Genomic DNA, 16402 nt, shown 5'->3' with positions numbered 1-16402 from the left:
CAGCATTATCACTTCCTCGGGGTGATTATATGCACTAATGCAGTCATTTTAGATTATGGAAATAGCCAGATATTATATTGTCTTTAACTCAGCGAGATATTGATGTTATTTTAGTTCAGGTATGGTCGTATAAAATGAGGGCAAGAAGGGAGAGGGCACTGCCCCCCCCCCCCCGTTTATTCACTAGCTTATCATTTAATTGCATTTTGGGGGTCACAAAAGTATACCCCAAAAGTGTCCACAGGGCCTTCAATTTAAATTTAAAGTCCTCATAAGCATAATAGTCTTAAGACAATCCCGCATATGGTGATGACATCGAGAATTATGTCAGTGACAAACATTGGATAAATAATTTAAAATTTCTCATCGGAATGTTTATTCATCTGATCATGTTTATGTACGTTGTATAAGCAGCTATTGAGTACATATATGGATAAAGATGTAAATTCATTGTATAATGAAAAAAAAGGAGACAAGAAAAAAATGAGAAACCAGAAGAAATATTCAACAATAAGGAGTTGATTTTGAGAATTTTGTTTCCATAATCATAACGCATAAGAGTGAAGCTGTTTTTTCCTTCTTTTCTTTAGATAAACCAGTATCCCTTACATAATCCAAGTGATTTGCAATCCAAATATTAATTTCTTACATAATCATATTAAGAATTTCAAACTAGACGTGTTGACTACAGCACTTGGTACTTTGCCGATATAAGGCCAGGGTGCCCTTGAAAATTTGCATTTTCCATGTAAAAACAGTCTCAAACTCTGGATTTTCCCATAATTAGCAACAGTCATGTCAGTATCCAACAGAAATTTGCACAGAAACACCAAACTATTTTCTTGAATTCAAACAAAAAATAAGAATATGGATATGAGAGGGATTATGTTATAAGTCTGTAGACCAAGCGGTAACAAACCGGTCTTTGAAATGGCTGTTTGAAGGATGAATGTAAAGTCAAAATTCGGTTAAACTAATCTGGGGCCCGTTACACAAATCTTAGCAATCCTTAGAACAGTTTTAATGATTAATTGCATTGACTACAATGTAAAATCAGTTGTGAAAATCAAAATCAAGCGTACGATTAATCGCTAACCTTTGTGTAAAGGGACCCTGAATGACTTTTTACCACCCCCTTTCAGCAAAAATGGGGGGCGGGGGGCTTGGGACGAAGGATGGGATATTTATTAAAGAATTACACCCTGCAATTCTATTCGGGGTCGTAATTTCATTTTTACCAACAAAATTGTTGGGGGTTAATTTGTTAGGGGGGTTGAAACTCTGTGACCACCTCCCTGCGTACAAAATGGGCTTTAAAAAAATTAAGGGGGTTTGAACCCCCTCTGCGTACGCCGCTGCTAAACATGGTAAAGATTGCTTGTACTTTTGCACTGTAACATATATTTTTGTCACACATCTCTGCATAATAATAACTGGAAATTAAAATAACATGGCAGTTATTAAATTTGATTTAAAACGTGTTTGAAGAGAGCGAACTCAATAAACCGATAAATTTAAATAATTTTCAACCCATTTTCAAAGTAAATATTTATTTTCCAAAATAAATTTTCACTTTTCGTAATGGAGCTAGTACATATGTTTCTAATGCTATGACACTACACGACATTATTATGAATTTCGGAATACGTGAGTAGAAGAAAAATGTACACATGCAATAAGTTTCATATTTTATCAGTCCTATGACAACTGCATTTCGGTGTCAATAAATCCATACACAAGTTCGCTGTTATTAAGAGTTCGATTGATTTCTAATATCTACAGATATTTTAAAAGTAGCGAAGGTGCCCGGCAGAGGTGATATATCTCATGAATGGCGGAAAAGAACGTTGGCAAACCGAAGAGTTCCAATGAATGTAGCACATTTCAGCTACGCGCACCTCGAGGCGAGTCACTTCATTCTCTTGCCCTTTTATAACTCACGTACGAGGCTCGATGTCCAGAATCCAGTTTGGGTTATAGATTCGTTCTTGCTCACTTAGATTTTCCTATCTGTGGGTTGTTGTTTTTTAATTCAGTAAATGATCTTTATCTCCACACACTTATATTTATTTATATAAAGTAACTGGCTAATTCGTACATTTCGTGTTCTTTCACATCCATCTTTCCTCTTGATCTAAAATCCATGTGGATTCCAACTTTAATAAGTTACAAATTAAGCTCGCTTGAATATGTCTTAGCCCCCTGGTGTAGTTGAAGCATGTTCAGGGCTGAGGGCTCGCCTATTAAGCACAATCTATCACTTTTGATATATGTGAAAGCTGGACACGAGGCCTCATCGAAGCATATTTGACTGCACTGGATGAATGACGTCACACCAGGGAGCGTGTATGAGGCATCGAGTACGGCGTTGTCTGCAAGAAGCCAGTATCTTCTGAATGTCTTATCTGCAATCAAAGTAAATCACACACATTCAATACAACGAAACTCATTCATAGTATTACTAATACCCCTTTCATAAACCCATCTTCCAATTATCCGCCTAAGAGTAATGCGGATAATTCAATAAAAATTGCATTCACCAACTCCGAAAATAATCTGCACTATTTTTTACGAGCGCCCGACCTAAAAAAGGCGGATAATTGTCATGGCAACTGCACACACCCCCTCCGATGGGGTTGTTTTGGAAAAGGGTGACCTTGTGACCACACCATGGCAATTATCCGCATTACTTTGGAAATGCGTTCATGATAAAGTCAAAATCTGGTCCCGATGCCGCTATTATGCGGATAATTGCAGCATCGAAATAATGCGGATAACTCTGGTCCCGCTCCGATTTTACGACCAAATTATGCGGATATTATCCGCATAATTTGGGTTTATGAAAGGGGTATTATTTTGTGTACTATTGATCAATTAATCAGTATGGTCGGAAAATACATTTTTGAAAATCGTGATATGGATGCCACATATCGCATTTTATATCCTTTAAAACAGACAAATAAACACAAAATATACTAGTTGAAATTAATTCTCGGTAAAGGAATTAAAGTTATAAATGTTTTTTTATATCCTATTGAGCAAGGCTCAATGAGTACTATACAGGAGCCTTTCCCTAGGAATACCCCCTTAAAAAAACATAAATCAGCTTTTAGCGGCAGATGTTTAAAGTATGGATGAAAATATTTTCCGCCTCCCCCGATATTGGCGAATACTTGATCCGCCCCTGCCTTTGGGTGATCCTGCAGTGGCGTGTATTATATTTTTTTTAATGTGATATTTGTTTTGAGTTGCAAACTCACATTTTGATGGCAATTTTCTCTGTGTTGCTCCTGCTTGATATATTTCTGCGGTCCCCGACGTTGTCTGTCGTCCGATTGATGAATGATGCGTTGTCGTTAGCTGCTGCATTTGTGCTGTTGATGGCTGCGTTGTTTGCATCAACGGTGTTATGGGTGATGGCTGCGTTGTGCTTTGTCGTGCCGAAGACTGCGTTCTTGTTTGCTGCTGCGTCGTTTTTCTTGGCTCTGATGTAGTTTGCTGATGGTTTGTTTGTTGCGATTCTGATGTTGTTTGCTGTTGCGTTGATGCTGATGAATGCAATGTCGATTGTTGTTGCATTGACGATGAGAATAACGTTGTTCGCTGATGTAATGTGGTTGATTGTTGCGTTGGTGATTGTTCATGCAATAATGTTGATGCATGCATTGTTTGCTGTTGCGTTGAAGTCGATGACCACGTTGTCGTTTGATGTTGTGTCGACGTCTCCTCATGCACTGTTGTTAAGGGATCTGTTGCTATCACTGTTACCATTGTTGTTTCTTCCTTTGTTGTTAATCTTTCCGTAGAAATTTGCTGCTGCAATGTTGTCAAGGGTTGCAGTGTAGTTTGCAGAAGTAATGTTGTTGATGGCTGTGATGTTTCTTTTGTTCCTGTAGATGTATGAGTCGGGGTTATTGTTGTTGTTTCTTCATTCACTGTTGTTGATGGCTGTCTTGTTGTTTGCTGCTGGGTTGTTGTTGAAGGTTGCGTTGTTCTTTCTTTATTTGATGATGAAATCTGCGTTGTTGGCTGCGGCTGTGTTGTTGTTGAAAATATAACTGTCGTTTGTTGCTGCATTGTTGTTGATGGATGCGTTGTGAGTTGCTGCTGCGATGTTGTTGAGAGCTGGGTCGCTGTATCCTCATTTTGTTTTGATGTCTGAGTTGTCGTTTGCTGCTGTGTTGTTGTCTCTTCATTCGCCGTTGACATCTGCGTTTTCGTTTGTTGCTGTGTTGTTATTGATGGATGTATTGTAGATTGCTGCTGTGTCGTAGTTTGTGGTAGTTTCATTGATGTATCTTCATTTGATGTTGTTGTTTGCTGCTGTCTTGTTGACGATTGTGTTTCTTTATTTTCTGTAGATGGCTGCGTTGTTGTTTGGTCATGTGTTGTTGATGATCCAACTGTCGTTTGTTGCTGTGCTGTTGTCGATGGATGCGTAGCAGGTTGCTGATGCGGTGTTGTTGAGAGTTGAGTCGTTGTTTTCTCATTTTGTTTTGATGTCTGTGATGCCGTTTGCTGCTGTGTCGCTGTCTTTTCAATTTCCGTTGATGTCTGCATTGTTGTTTGCCGTTGTGTTGTTGTTGAAGATCCAACTGAGGTTTGTTGCTGTGCTGATATCGATGGACGCGTTGTAGTTAACTGCTGTGTTCTTGGGGTTTGTGGTGTTGTGCCTTTATTTGTTGTTAATATCTGCGTTGTTCTGTGCTGTTGTGTTCTTGTAGGGCCAATCGTCGTTTGTTGCTGCGTTGCTGTTGTAGATGGATGCGTTGTAGATTTCTGCTGCGGTGTTGACAAGGGTTGCGTTGTTGTTGTCTGTGTTGTTGTTTGCTGCCCAGTTGTTGTTGAAGGGCCAAACGTTGTTTGCTGCTGCGTCACTGTTGTAGATGGATGCGTTGTAGGTTGCTGTTGCGGTGTTGAGGGTTGCACTGTTGTTTCTTTGTATGATGTTGATGTCTCTGGTGCTGTTTGCTGCCGTGTTGTTGTTGAAGGGCCAAACGTTGTTTGCTGCTGCGTTGGTGTTGTAGATGGATGCATTGTAGGTTGCTGTTGCGGTGTTGTTGAGGGTTGCGTTGTCGTTTCTTTGTATGATGTTGATGTCTCTGGTGCTGTTTGCTGCTGTGTTGTTGTTGAAGGGCCAAACGTTGTTTGCTGCTGCGTTGGTGTTGTAGATGGATGCGTTGTAGGTTGCTGTTGCGGTGTGGTTGAGGGTCGCGTTGTTGTTTCTTTATATGATGTTGATGTCTCCGGTGCTGTTTGCTGCCATGTTGTTGTTGAAGGGCCAAACGTTGTTTGCTGCTGCGTTGGTGTTGTAGATGGATGCGTTGTAGGTTGCTGTTGTGGTGTTGATGGTTGCATTGTTGTTTCTTCATTTGTTGTTGTTAAAGGGCCTAACGTCGTTTTCTGTTGCGTTGGTGTTGTAGATGAATGCGTTGTAGGTTGTTGTTGCGGTGTTGATGGTTGCGTTGTTGTTTCTTCATTTGTTGTTGTTAAAGTGCCTACCGTCGTTTGCTGTTGCGTTGGGGTTGTAGATGGATGCGTTGTAGGTTGTTGCTGCGGTGTTGTTACTTCATATGATGCTGATTTTTGCGTTGTTGTCTGCTGCCCTGTTGAATTTCTAACTGTAGTTTGTTGCTGTGTTGTTGTCAATGGATGTATTGTAGTTAGTTGTTGCGGTAAGGTTGATGGTTGTGCTGTTGTTTCTTCATTTGTTGTTGATGTATGCGTTGTTTGCTGCTGTGTTGTTGTTGTTGTAGTTGGAATTCCAGTTGTCGTTTGTTGCTGAGCTGTTGATGGCGTCTGCGTTGTAGTTTGCTGCGGTGTAGTAGTTGGTGGTATTGTTTGGACTTGCGTTGTTGTCAATGTCGTACTTCCTGAAAGTGATGCCAAAAATGAAACAAAAATATTAAATCTTCATTGCCAATCCAATTAAATATGTCATTTTTTTTTGCTATACATCGGTTAAAAAACTTTTGAAAATCCCGGCTCCATCCCCGTGCCGTTCTTTCCCCCTTCTCAGTGTTCACCTGTTGTGAGGCAATTTAATAATCAGGTATTTGATATCTTAAGCCTCAATAAATAATCTGATTATGTTGACATTTTGTTTTTCAATCTAGCTAGTCCGACATAAGTGTTGATGATGGTGGTGGTGGTGGTGGGTATTGTTATGAGTACAGATATTTTTTCACCGAATCTTCAAATCGAAGAAGGGATGTCATTTAATGTGTGCAAAACATGTATTTTCATCGATCATATTAACAATATTTTCTTCTTTGCACTATCTATCATTCATGTTTTTAATATTCATATGTCATTGTTATTATCAGTTGTAGTCGAAGTAGTAATATGCCTAGGTGTGATTATCATAAATCGTTAATGGTATTTTACTCATATTGTTGATTTGCCATTTTAATTTTATGTTACAAGTAGTAGTAGCATAGGCGGATCCAGGGAGGGGCCCGGGCCCCCGCCCCCCCCCCCTATTGGCGGAACAAAAAAAGGGAAATAAAGAAAAAAAAGAAAAAGAAGGGATGAGAGAGGAGAAAAAAGAAGGGGAAACATAAGAGGAAGAAGACGAGTGAATAAAATGAGGGGAAGACTTGGAAAATAATTATGAAAATCGTTCATGTCACTATATAAAATTTTCGCTCGCGCTTCGCGCTCGCATTGCCTTTTAGGTGATTTACAGTTTAAATGTCAAGTTTGGAAGTCAATACACAAAAAAACATATTTCATCTCGGAAATCGAACTTTCATTATTTTGCGTGATTTACAAATTGATTTTTAAAAAGTGCTCTGTAAAAATATCAGTTTTGTGGTCTAAATATTAACATTTTCTGCTCGCGCTGCGCGCTCGCAAATTTTGATTTATCAAGTACCTATTATTTTCGTGTATTCCATAAAGTTTTCAAAATATCCCTTTTCAGGTCTGATTGTCAAAACGTATCAGCTAGTGCTGCACGCTCGCATTTTGATTGGCGAGTTATGTATGTCTCAATATTGATTATACAACAAACTACTTAAATCCCCTTTTCATGACAGTGTATAAAAAATTTAGGCTCGCAATTTGCGCTCGCATTCATGGTTTATAATATATTAACTGATGCATTCTAGTTATAATTACAAAAGTGCTTGAAATGTCCAGTTTTCAGGCCATCATATCAGATTTCGTGCCCTCATTAGCCATTAATGAATAAGATGTTAATTTAATAATTGAATTGTCCCTTTTGTTTCATCTCGCGTTTAGCAAGAGGAATAGGAAGACAGTCTTCATTTTCATATGATGACATGTCCTAAGGATGTGCCGGTCCTATGTCAAAACTCACAGTAATAATAATGAAAAATATCAGCTCTTTATTGAGTGCGATCCATATCCACCTCACAATTTTCCTACAAAGTGCTTGAAATATAGAGCTGAAATTGACTTTTTTCAGATCGGAATATATAATAGTTTAAGCTCGCGCTTCGCGCTCGCTTTGATTTTCACGATAAAAGATGTATTTAGAATGCCTATATTCTAGGTCTAAATATGAAACAGGCGCGCGCATGTTTATTCGATACTCAACTTGTTCTTTATTTAAATCATTATCCAGTTTCAGATCACAATATCAAAATTTTCTGCTCGCGCTTTGTGCTCGCATTATAAATGTAGAAAAATCCCATATTACTAATTTTTTTCATGATTTACAAGACACGAATAGAGTGTCCCGCTTTTGTCTCGCCTGCATAGCAGAGCGAGACTATAGGCGCCGCTTTTCCGACGACGGCGGTGGCGGCGTCAACATCAAATCTTAACCTAAGGTTAAGTTTTTGAAATGACATCATAACTTAAAAAGTATATGGACCTAGTTCATGAAACTTGGACATAAGGTTAATCAAGTATTACTGAACATCCTGCCTGAGTTTCAGGTCACATGACCAAGGTCAAAGGTCATTTAGGTTCAATGAACTTAGACCATGTTGGGAAATTATTTTCAAAATCTTAACCGAAGGTTAAGTTTTTGAAATGACATCATAACTTAGAACGTATATAAAACTAGTTCATGAAACTTGGGCATAAGGTTAATCAAGTATTAGTGAACATCCTGCTCGAGTTTCAGGTCATGTGACCAAGGTCAAAGGTCATTTAGGTTCAATGAACTTAGACCATGTTGGGAAATTATTTTCAAAATCTTAACCGAAGGTTAAGTTTTTGAAATGACATCATAACTTAGAACGTATATGAAACTAGTTCATGAAACCTGGGCATAAGGTTAATCAAGTATTAGTGAACATCCTGCTCGAGTTTCAGGTCATGTGACCAAGGTCAAAGGTCATTTAGGATCAATGAACTTTGGCCAAGTTGGGGGTATTTGTTGAATTACCATCATAACTTTGAAAATTTATGGATCTAGTTCATGAAACTTGGACATTAGGTTACTCAAGTACCACTGAATATCCTGTGTGAGTTTCAGGTCACAGGACCATGGTCAATGGTCATTTAAGGTCAATGAACTTTGGCCGTGTAGGGGGTATTTGTTGAATTACCATCCTAACTCTGAAAGTTTATGGATCTAGTTCATAAAACTTGGAATATAAGAGTAATCAAGCATCACTGAACATCTCCTGTGAGTTTCAGGTCACAAAACCAAGTCAAAGGTCAGTTAAGGTCAATAAACTTAGGCCATGTTGGGGTAATTGATGAAGTGCCATCATAACTTTGAAAGTTTATGGATAGAGTGAATGAAATGTGGACATGGGTGTAGTTGACAGTCTTAAGTCTCCGTTCAAATGTCATTTATGGTCAATGAACGAGGTATTATGTCATTATATGAATGTTTTTGTGAATGATTGTTTTATAGTAGTTTTCAAAGTTAGCACTGCTGCTATATTAAATTGCGTAATGCAGGCGAGACTGCCAGAGGCGTTCCACTTGTTAGGTCTTAATCTCGATTTTTTTTTTGGTCGCGCTTCGCGCTCGCATCAATGTTTAGTTATATAGCTATCTTGTTCACGATTATAAATTTGATCAAAATTTTCCATTCTTTATATAGAAATGTCCATTTTTTTTCAGCCAACCTTATATATACTCGATGTAAAGGATTTCATCACATTTATCAACATTCTTCACCGATTATTGGTAGTTCATGCTGATAATGCCACTGACCAACATTGGAGCATTTTTTTTTCATCAAAGCATGAGTGGTCACAGGTCACTGAGGAAAAAGTGGTCAAAAGGACCACGGGGTCCAATAGTTAGGCCAATAACACTGGACTATATGAAATCATTGTATTGATTTTCACCCAAAAGCTTTCAAACTTTTCCAATTTAACAATAACTGATGCTAATATTAACGCAATCCTGAATCTATCCTCACCATGTTCGCTATAGGGTGAATTAACATACACATTGGGCAGGGGTAAAGCCCGGGGTTCAATGTGGCCAAAATGACCAAGGTAGTCAAAATACTTTGGGTATGCTCAATTTCAATGATTCATATACCAGTGTTAAGTGTCACAGCACACCCTTTTTTATTCTAGTAACATTCCAAGTATCATTGGATAAATTATGTTATTAGTCATTTTGAGGGCCAAAAAGAGGCCAAAATGACCAAAAGATCTTAAATAGGGTCAATAAGACTGATTTATTTTTAATAACCATAAAATTCTACACAATATAGACCTTAAATGTATTCCCATCTTATAAGGGAAGAAAATAATACACACTGAAGACCTCAAATTCCTGCCTATTTGAACAGTTTATTATGCAAAACTGCGCGAATGGTCAGTAATGTCTAAAGTACTCAAAATGACCCTCATAGGTCAAAACTGATGGGATAAGTTACATGAGGTCAAAATACTCAGCTTTTGAGATATTCAATTTAAAGAATTAATACACCAATACTCGGTGTCACAGCACACCCTTGTAACGATTCTGGTAACATTCGAAGTATTTTGGGATAAATTAAACTGATGTTATTGGTCATTTTGAGGGCCATAAGTGGCCAAAATTACCATAAGCTGTTAAATAGGGTCATTTACAGTGATACATTAGGAATCAGCATGAAATTCTACACAAAATGGACCTTTGAATGCATTCCCATTTTATAAGGGAAGAGGATAAAACACGCTGGAAACCCCCGGTGGAGATCTTAAGTTCGTACGTATTTGCATAGAACATGAATGTAAAGCTGCGCGACTGGTAAGTTATGTCTAAAGTGCCCAAAATGGCACTCAAAGGTCAAAACTGATGGAATAAGTAACATGAGGTCAAAATACTCTCATGATGTTCAAAATACTCTCATGATGTTCAATTTAAAGATATAATAAACCAATGCTTGGTGTCACAGCACACCCTTGATTCTGGTATTAACATTCGACATATATTTTGATAAATTAAACTGATGTTATAGGTCATTTTGAGGGCCATAAGTGGCCAAAATGACCATAATCTTTGGAATAGGGTCACTAAGAGTGATATATTTGGAATCAGCATAAAATTCTACACAGGATAGACCTTTAAATGACATCCCATTTAGAAGATACACGCTGGAAACCTCAATTCCTGTCGATTTGCACAGTTTATCATGCACAGTTGCGCAAATGGTCAGTTATGTCTAAATACCCAAAATGACCTTCATAGGACAAAACTGATGGAATAAGTTACATGAGGTCAAAATAATTTTGAGATGTTCAATTTAAGGATTAATACATCAATGTTAGGTGTCACAGCACACCCTTGTAACGATTCTGGAAACATTCAAAGTATTTTTGGATAAATTTAACTTGTATTATTGGTCATTTTGAGGGACATAAATGACCAAAATGACCATAAGCTTTTGAATAGGGTCATTAAGACTGATATATTTGGAATCAGCATAAAATTCTACACAAGAAGGACCTCTGAATGCATTACCATTTAATAAGGGAAGAAGATAATACATGCTTAAGACCTCAATTTCCTGCCTATTTGAACAGTTTATAATGCATAACTGCGCGAATGGTCAGTTTATGTCTTAAGTACCCAAAATGACCGTCATAGGTCAAAACTGACAGAATAAATTATATGAGGTTGATTGTTGTGATCCAGCGCACATTTAAAAAATAAGTGTGGATTTCTAAAGACATCCAATCTTTGTTCTGATCAATGTTAGTAACACATTTCGGACAAAAAAATCATAAAAATTGTCATTTTGGGTCAAAACATGGCCAAAATGACCACTTCTAGTGTGATTTGGTAAATGAAACCACTTTATTTGGAATCTGGGTGCATTTTTGCTTAGGATAGACCTTTTAATTGGATGTGGTTACAAAAGCATTCTGTTAAGGGACCATTTTCCAAAGAGTGGTCAAATTTGTCATTTTTGGTCAAAATTTTGCCAAAATGGCTAAAATGTCGTGAGTACGGTCAATAAGACTGACATTTTTGGAATCAGCACACAATTTTACCCCGGATAAACCTGTCAAACCTTCCCCACCAAAAATTCTGAATAAAGCCCCCTATCTCCTAGACTATAGCCTTCCCATATCGGGGATAGGAAATGTTTGTTAAACGTGTATGAAATTACCTATACATATATATGTTACTTCTAGGTATTTTTGGACTCCTCCGCAAGGATCTCCAAAAACGTCATTATCGGCTTCAATGGCACACGTACTATGGCCACTGCAGGATGCTCTCAGGAGAGAGGTAACGTCTGAAACACAATTAGTGCTGTGACTCTGACCGCACGTTTCTGAATTAGTTCGTCCATAGTTAGCTGTGGAGATGATGATGACGCCATCGCCGCAGTCGATCGCTCCGGAATCACGTTCACATAGAATGAATGTTAGTTCTGAATGACAGGGAAGATGAAAACACACATTGGAATTCAATGATGATGCGTCAGTATGCTATATACATGTAGTAATAATTTGAATATTCATCCAAACAATATGAATTGAAGAATCAGTGTTTATTCTCTCATAGCATTGTTTGATGTTGCTGCCTCATTCAATAAGTGCAGAATGTTTAAATCCTGCAACGAAAAGTGTTCTTAATACATTTTCCAAATGAAATGGCAAGAAAATGGCAAACTAAAGTCTTTGGTACATAGTCCCCAATGAGATGAATTAAATAAAGCTGGGGGCCGTTTCATAAAGCTGTTCGTAAGTTAAGAGCGACTTTAAGAACGACTGGTGATCCTTATATACGCGCTAAACCATCGCCAATGAATCTACCATAAACAAGAAAGGGTCACCAGTCGTTCTTAAAGTCGTTCTTAACTTACGAAAAGCTTTATGAAACACCCACCAGGCATTCTAATGTGATTGATCTCTATTTTCCGTATGCAGCACCCCCTGGAAATCTGGTAGGTATTTTAAAAGGCAGAAATGTACTGAAAATAAACGACATTTTGAAGGAATTTTTTTCTTTTGCTTGTTAAATTTCTCCGGACCGAAACCACCTATATTTTGGATTGATACCTTTTTTTTCTAAATCGTTCCCAGGGCCCTTGTGGCTTGTAACAATACAACCACAAATTTTTACGTTAAGTTTAAATCTGAAAACACAGTTTGTAAATCAATAGTTAACCGAGCATGGTGACTCACTGCTGCCGTACCCGCTTTGTGATTTTATTATAACAAAAATATCAGGGCTTATTTATAAAAATTGGTGCTTAATCACAAAGTTAGTCTTCAGCCAAAGGCCTACAATCTTCATCGATTGTTTTGATATACACACCGTTTCACAAAACAATTGGGAACATATTCATTTGTCTGGTGAAAAAAAATGCGGTGGACATTTGATCTTTATTAAAAACGGGTGCTCGGGAGCTTTCTACATTTCTTTTGTCCCTTGGCATGATATGGTTTGAACGATGTATAGACTAGCGGGAAAGTATTGGTTATTTTTTTCATGGGTATTTCGGCCTAAATATCATACTTCATGTACAGTATTTTGTGTTGCTTTCTCGGTAAAGAACCGCGAATTACTCTTTGGGTGCTGTCACTATTTCAATGTGACTTTAACACTTTTTAAAGAGGATTTTCCATATTCCAATTCAACAATCTAAAAAAATATGATACAAAAACACAAACGAGAATTATGAATGGACAAATATATCAGTTTATATATTTAGAGGATGTGGTAAACATTCATAAGAATATTTATTAAAATTTTTCCATGCATTAAGGCGTATATATTATACGATAAAAATGTGAATATTGAGATTATCTACAACATGAATTGATACTAAATGATCCTTTACAGTATACATACCCATAATTAATGAACCCCCCCCCCCCTCCATCATTAAAAACTTTTAAGACTGTAACTGAGAGTGTGGACCATATCTTACCAAATATTGGAAGTACAGCAATTTCACAAAGACAAACATGTACGTTGAACAGCACGAAAATGCAGTATTGTAGAATTCCCATCTGTATAAATATATGAAGTTATTATATAATTCATGATTTATGTGTACGCACAATAAAAAGGGCAGGTTCTATAGTATTATGCAAATAGAGAGGTGGAGTAATGTAGAGTGATAAGGTTCCAGCCCCCTCCCTCACACTTTTTCGTGGGCACATAACATTATACCTGTAAAAGTTTTTTTTTTTTTAATATCCTAAAGACGAAGTCCACACCAATGGTCAATGAAAGTAAACAGATGAAAATGAAAGAAGCATAACGCGAAAATTTAATCGAAGTTGAATGTTAAAAAAGCTATGGCGTTTTAAATGTTTATTACTCTTTTTATATAAAACTGGTCTGTACAGTACAGTGCATATGAGAAAGCTCACTTGTTATCACTTTTGTTTTTCATTTATGAATATTATATTTCAGTTTTGAAACATTTGACATTATGGAGACTCTTCATTTAAACAATGAAAATATCAGGGAGTAATCAAACTTTTTTTATATATTAAAGTGAAGAATAACTTAAGACATTTCATACTTTATTTCATATAATATTTCATATAATAAAAGGCAAAAGAAATAGTGAGCTTATTTGATTGAAATCAACTTTTTGTTGAGGTAGACTACCCCTTAAAACTCTTAATGTAAATTAACGTACATGATTTATTTTAGTCAAAATGATATTCAGTTCAAGCATTTGTATGTGCATCCCGACCCTAAACAAGTTGAATTTCGATATAACATGCCCCAACCCCTCCCTCGTGGAATTTCAGATTGCACGAAAATATGAGTGAATGACACGCTCAGTATATAAACCCCACTACCACACATCTTCCCTGATTTTGACTCTTTCATTAAAAAAAACACAATCATAACCCTTCTAATTTTTAAAAGTGTTTGACACCCTAAGCTTTAACGCGCGAGCTGAAAATACTTTTTATTAATAATTTGTAATTCTATTTAGTAAGCATATCTCTAATGACCATAATGTGACATTTGAAATGTTTTAAGAAAAGGTCGCTAGGTTTTATGAATGGAACGTCAATTATTTTCTCTCGCGGCTGCTTTTATGAAATTTACACAATATGCAACCATGAATTTTTACTCAGTTTGATGTCAATTATAATAATAGCAAGCACTACTCGTTATATACCCTTTAATCAAACACTGCTTATTATAAATATTCTTACCATTGAATTAAAGACTGCAGCTCCTATGCTAGGGGACCTGTATTCTACGAAGATTTGTAAAATTTAGTAGAAATCAAAACTTACCTTAATGAATATAGTTTCACACCTTCAACGCATCTTGATGATCTGACTAGCTAATCAAATTTGTCAAAAAAACCAAGTTCACTTCAGCAGCCTACCACCTTGATTAAAAATAAAATTGCTACGAAGTTGCCGGCGTATATATTGATATTCATATAGTTAGTAAGGAGAAATAATATCGACATGCTCTTGCTATTTTTGCTTCAAAGTTTTTAAATTTCGACACCTGTGCAAATTGAGACGAATTGATCGATGAATCGTTATTTAACTTTCTGGCTTAATCCTAAGGTGTCGTCATAGTTGTGGTGGTGTCGTATTAAGGGGCAAACCTAATGAACATTATCAGCCTAACTGAATATTTGAGGTAGAGTGAGCAGTTCAACAGTAATTGTGGGGTTTTATTATCCAATCACAGCTTCCAATTATTGAAGTACGACGCATAGCAAAATCTGATGATGGACAAAACAAAACAAACCAACCAAGCAAAACACTCCATTGATAATTTTATGTTTTCAAATTTACAATGGGCAGTTTCAATTGAAAAACAAAACAAAAGCACCGTGTCCACAATAGGGGTGTTTTCTTTAATTATTATGAACTGGCAGTTAATTAATGGCGTAATTTCAGTCAGGTCACGTGATCGCACGATATCCTTGGTATACCTTTGATGTATTTGCCTGCTGGGCGCCCTAATCGATAGCTTCTTTCTTTTAGATTAATGGAAGTGTACACTTCAAGAATATATTCATTATGGCGATTAAAATTTAATCATAGCATCTTCGTTTTCTCCTCATGTTGTTTGATGAAGCGTACTATGCAGAAAGCTTTATACCGTCAAAGAATTCTTGTTATAAACTTGAATAAAATTTGATATTTCTTTCAATAAACCTGAATACATCATTTTGTAGTCCCATTGCATATTTCTTCTTACTTTCAACCTGAATTAAATATTATTCCTTAAGTCCTTTATTCCTCTTTATTAAATTAGAAGGCGCCAAATTGTTTGAAGAGAATTAGATTATTTTGGGAAATTCACTTAAATCTCTTGACTTTGAAAGTTCATCATCAAAATAATTATGGGCTGTTTGTTGATTTCACGAAAATAATGATCATCAAGATCATGACTACCCAGAATCAATAACTGATGAAAAAAATCTGTTTATTGATGAATCGAGAATGATGGATAACAAATTAGGTAGATTTTGTTTATTTTAACTATTATTTAACTAAGCATTTTTGAAATTCGCTTATTGCGGCCTTTGATAATTGAAACAACAGGGTCCCGTTTTACAAAAAGAGTTACGATTGATCCCATCAATCGCAAGTCTATGGAAGTCCATCATTGTCATAATATTTTCTACAAGAAATTTAAACAATGTCATTTTTAAACAAAGAGAAGCACACTGAATTTTTAAGAAAACAATTAATGGATGAATATACATAAAATATTTTGAACAAACATGCATTTTAGATGTTCAAGTTGTTGGCTTTCCATAGTTGTGGTTGATTAAATCAATCGTTGATTAAATCAATCGAAACTCTTAGAAAGATGGGGCTCAATTTACTAGAATTAGCATCTAAGCTAAGATAAAATCTGCAATTTCTTATTTATGTCCGTTCACCCTAAAAACAATCTACCTGAACTAAAAAATCAATCTATCAAACCCTTCCAGAGAGGAATTGTACAGTATTTTTACTTAAAAATGAACTAGAAAATGTTAATTTCTGATAAATATTCTATTAACCGC

General features: G+C 36.4%; 1 protein-coding gene across 1 annotated transcript; it reads right to left on the bottom strand.

The window, feature by feature from the left end:
* Nucleotides 1–355: 355 nt before the first annotated feature.
* On the bottom strand, nucleotides 356–15029 carry LOC129269715 (mucin-2-like). Its single transcript, XM_064098371.1, has 5 exons — nucleotides 14658–15029; nucleotides 13319–13400; nucleotides 11546–11812; nucleotides 3261–5873; nucleotides 356–2405 (listed from the first exon to the last, which is right to left on the bottom strand). Exons 2-5 carry the CDS (start codon nucleotides 13398–13400, stop codon nucleotides 2167–2169), a joined length of 3201 nt encoding a protein of 1066 aa, XP_063954441.1. The 5' UTR covers nucleotides 14658–15029; the 3' UTR covers nucleotides 356–2166.
* Between the last annotated feature and the right edge of the window lie 1373 nt (nucleotides 15030–16402).

The sequence above is a fragment of the Lytechinus pictus genome, chromosome 1 (genome assembly GCF_037042905.1).
Source record: "Lytechinus pictus isolate F3 Inbred chromosome 1, Lp3.0, whole genome shotgun sequence".
Taxonomy (NCBI): domain Eukaryota; kingdom Metazoa; phylum Echinodermata; class Echinoidea; order Temnopleuroida; family Toxopneustidae; genus Lytechinus; species Lytechinus pictus.
The sequence above is the reverse complement of the archived record's forward strand: the minus strand, read 5'-3'. Positions and strand labels throughout refer to the sequence as shown.

Coding starts and splice junctions, on each gene's coding strand:
- LOC129269715 (XM_064098371.1), bottom strand. CDS start 13,400: ATGGGAATTCTACAATACTGCATTTTCGTGCTGTTCAACGTACATGTT. Junction 5,874..11,545: donor AGTAACATATATATGTATAG/GTAATTTCATAC, acceptor CATCACTTTCAG/GAAGTACGACATTGACAACA. Junction 2,406..3,260: donor GAGAAAATTGCCATCAAAAT/GTGAGTTTGCAA, acceptor CTTTGATTGCAG/ATAAGACATTCAGAAGATAC.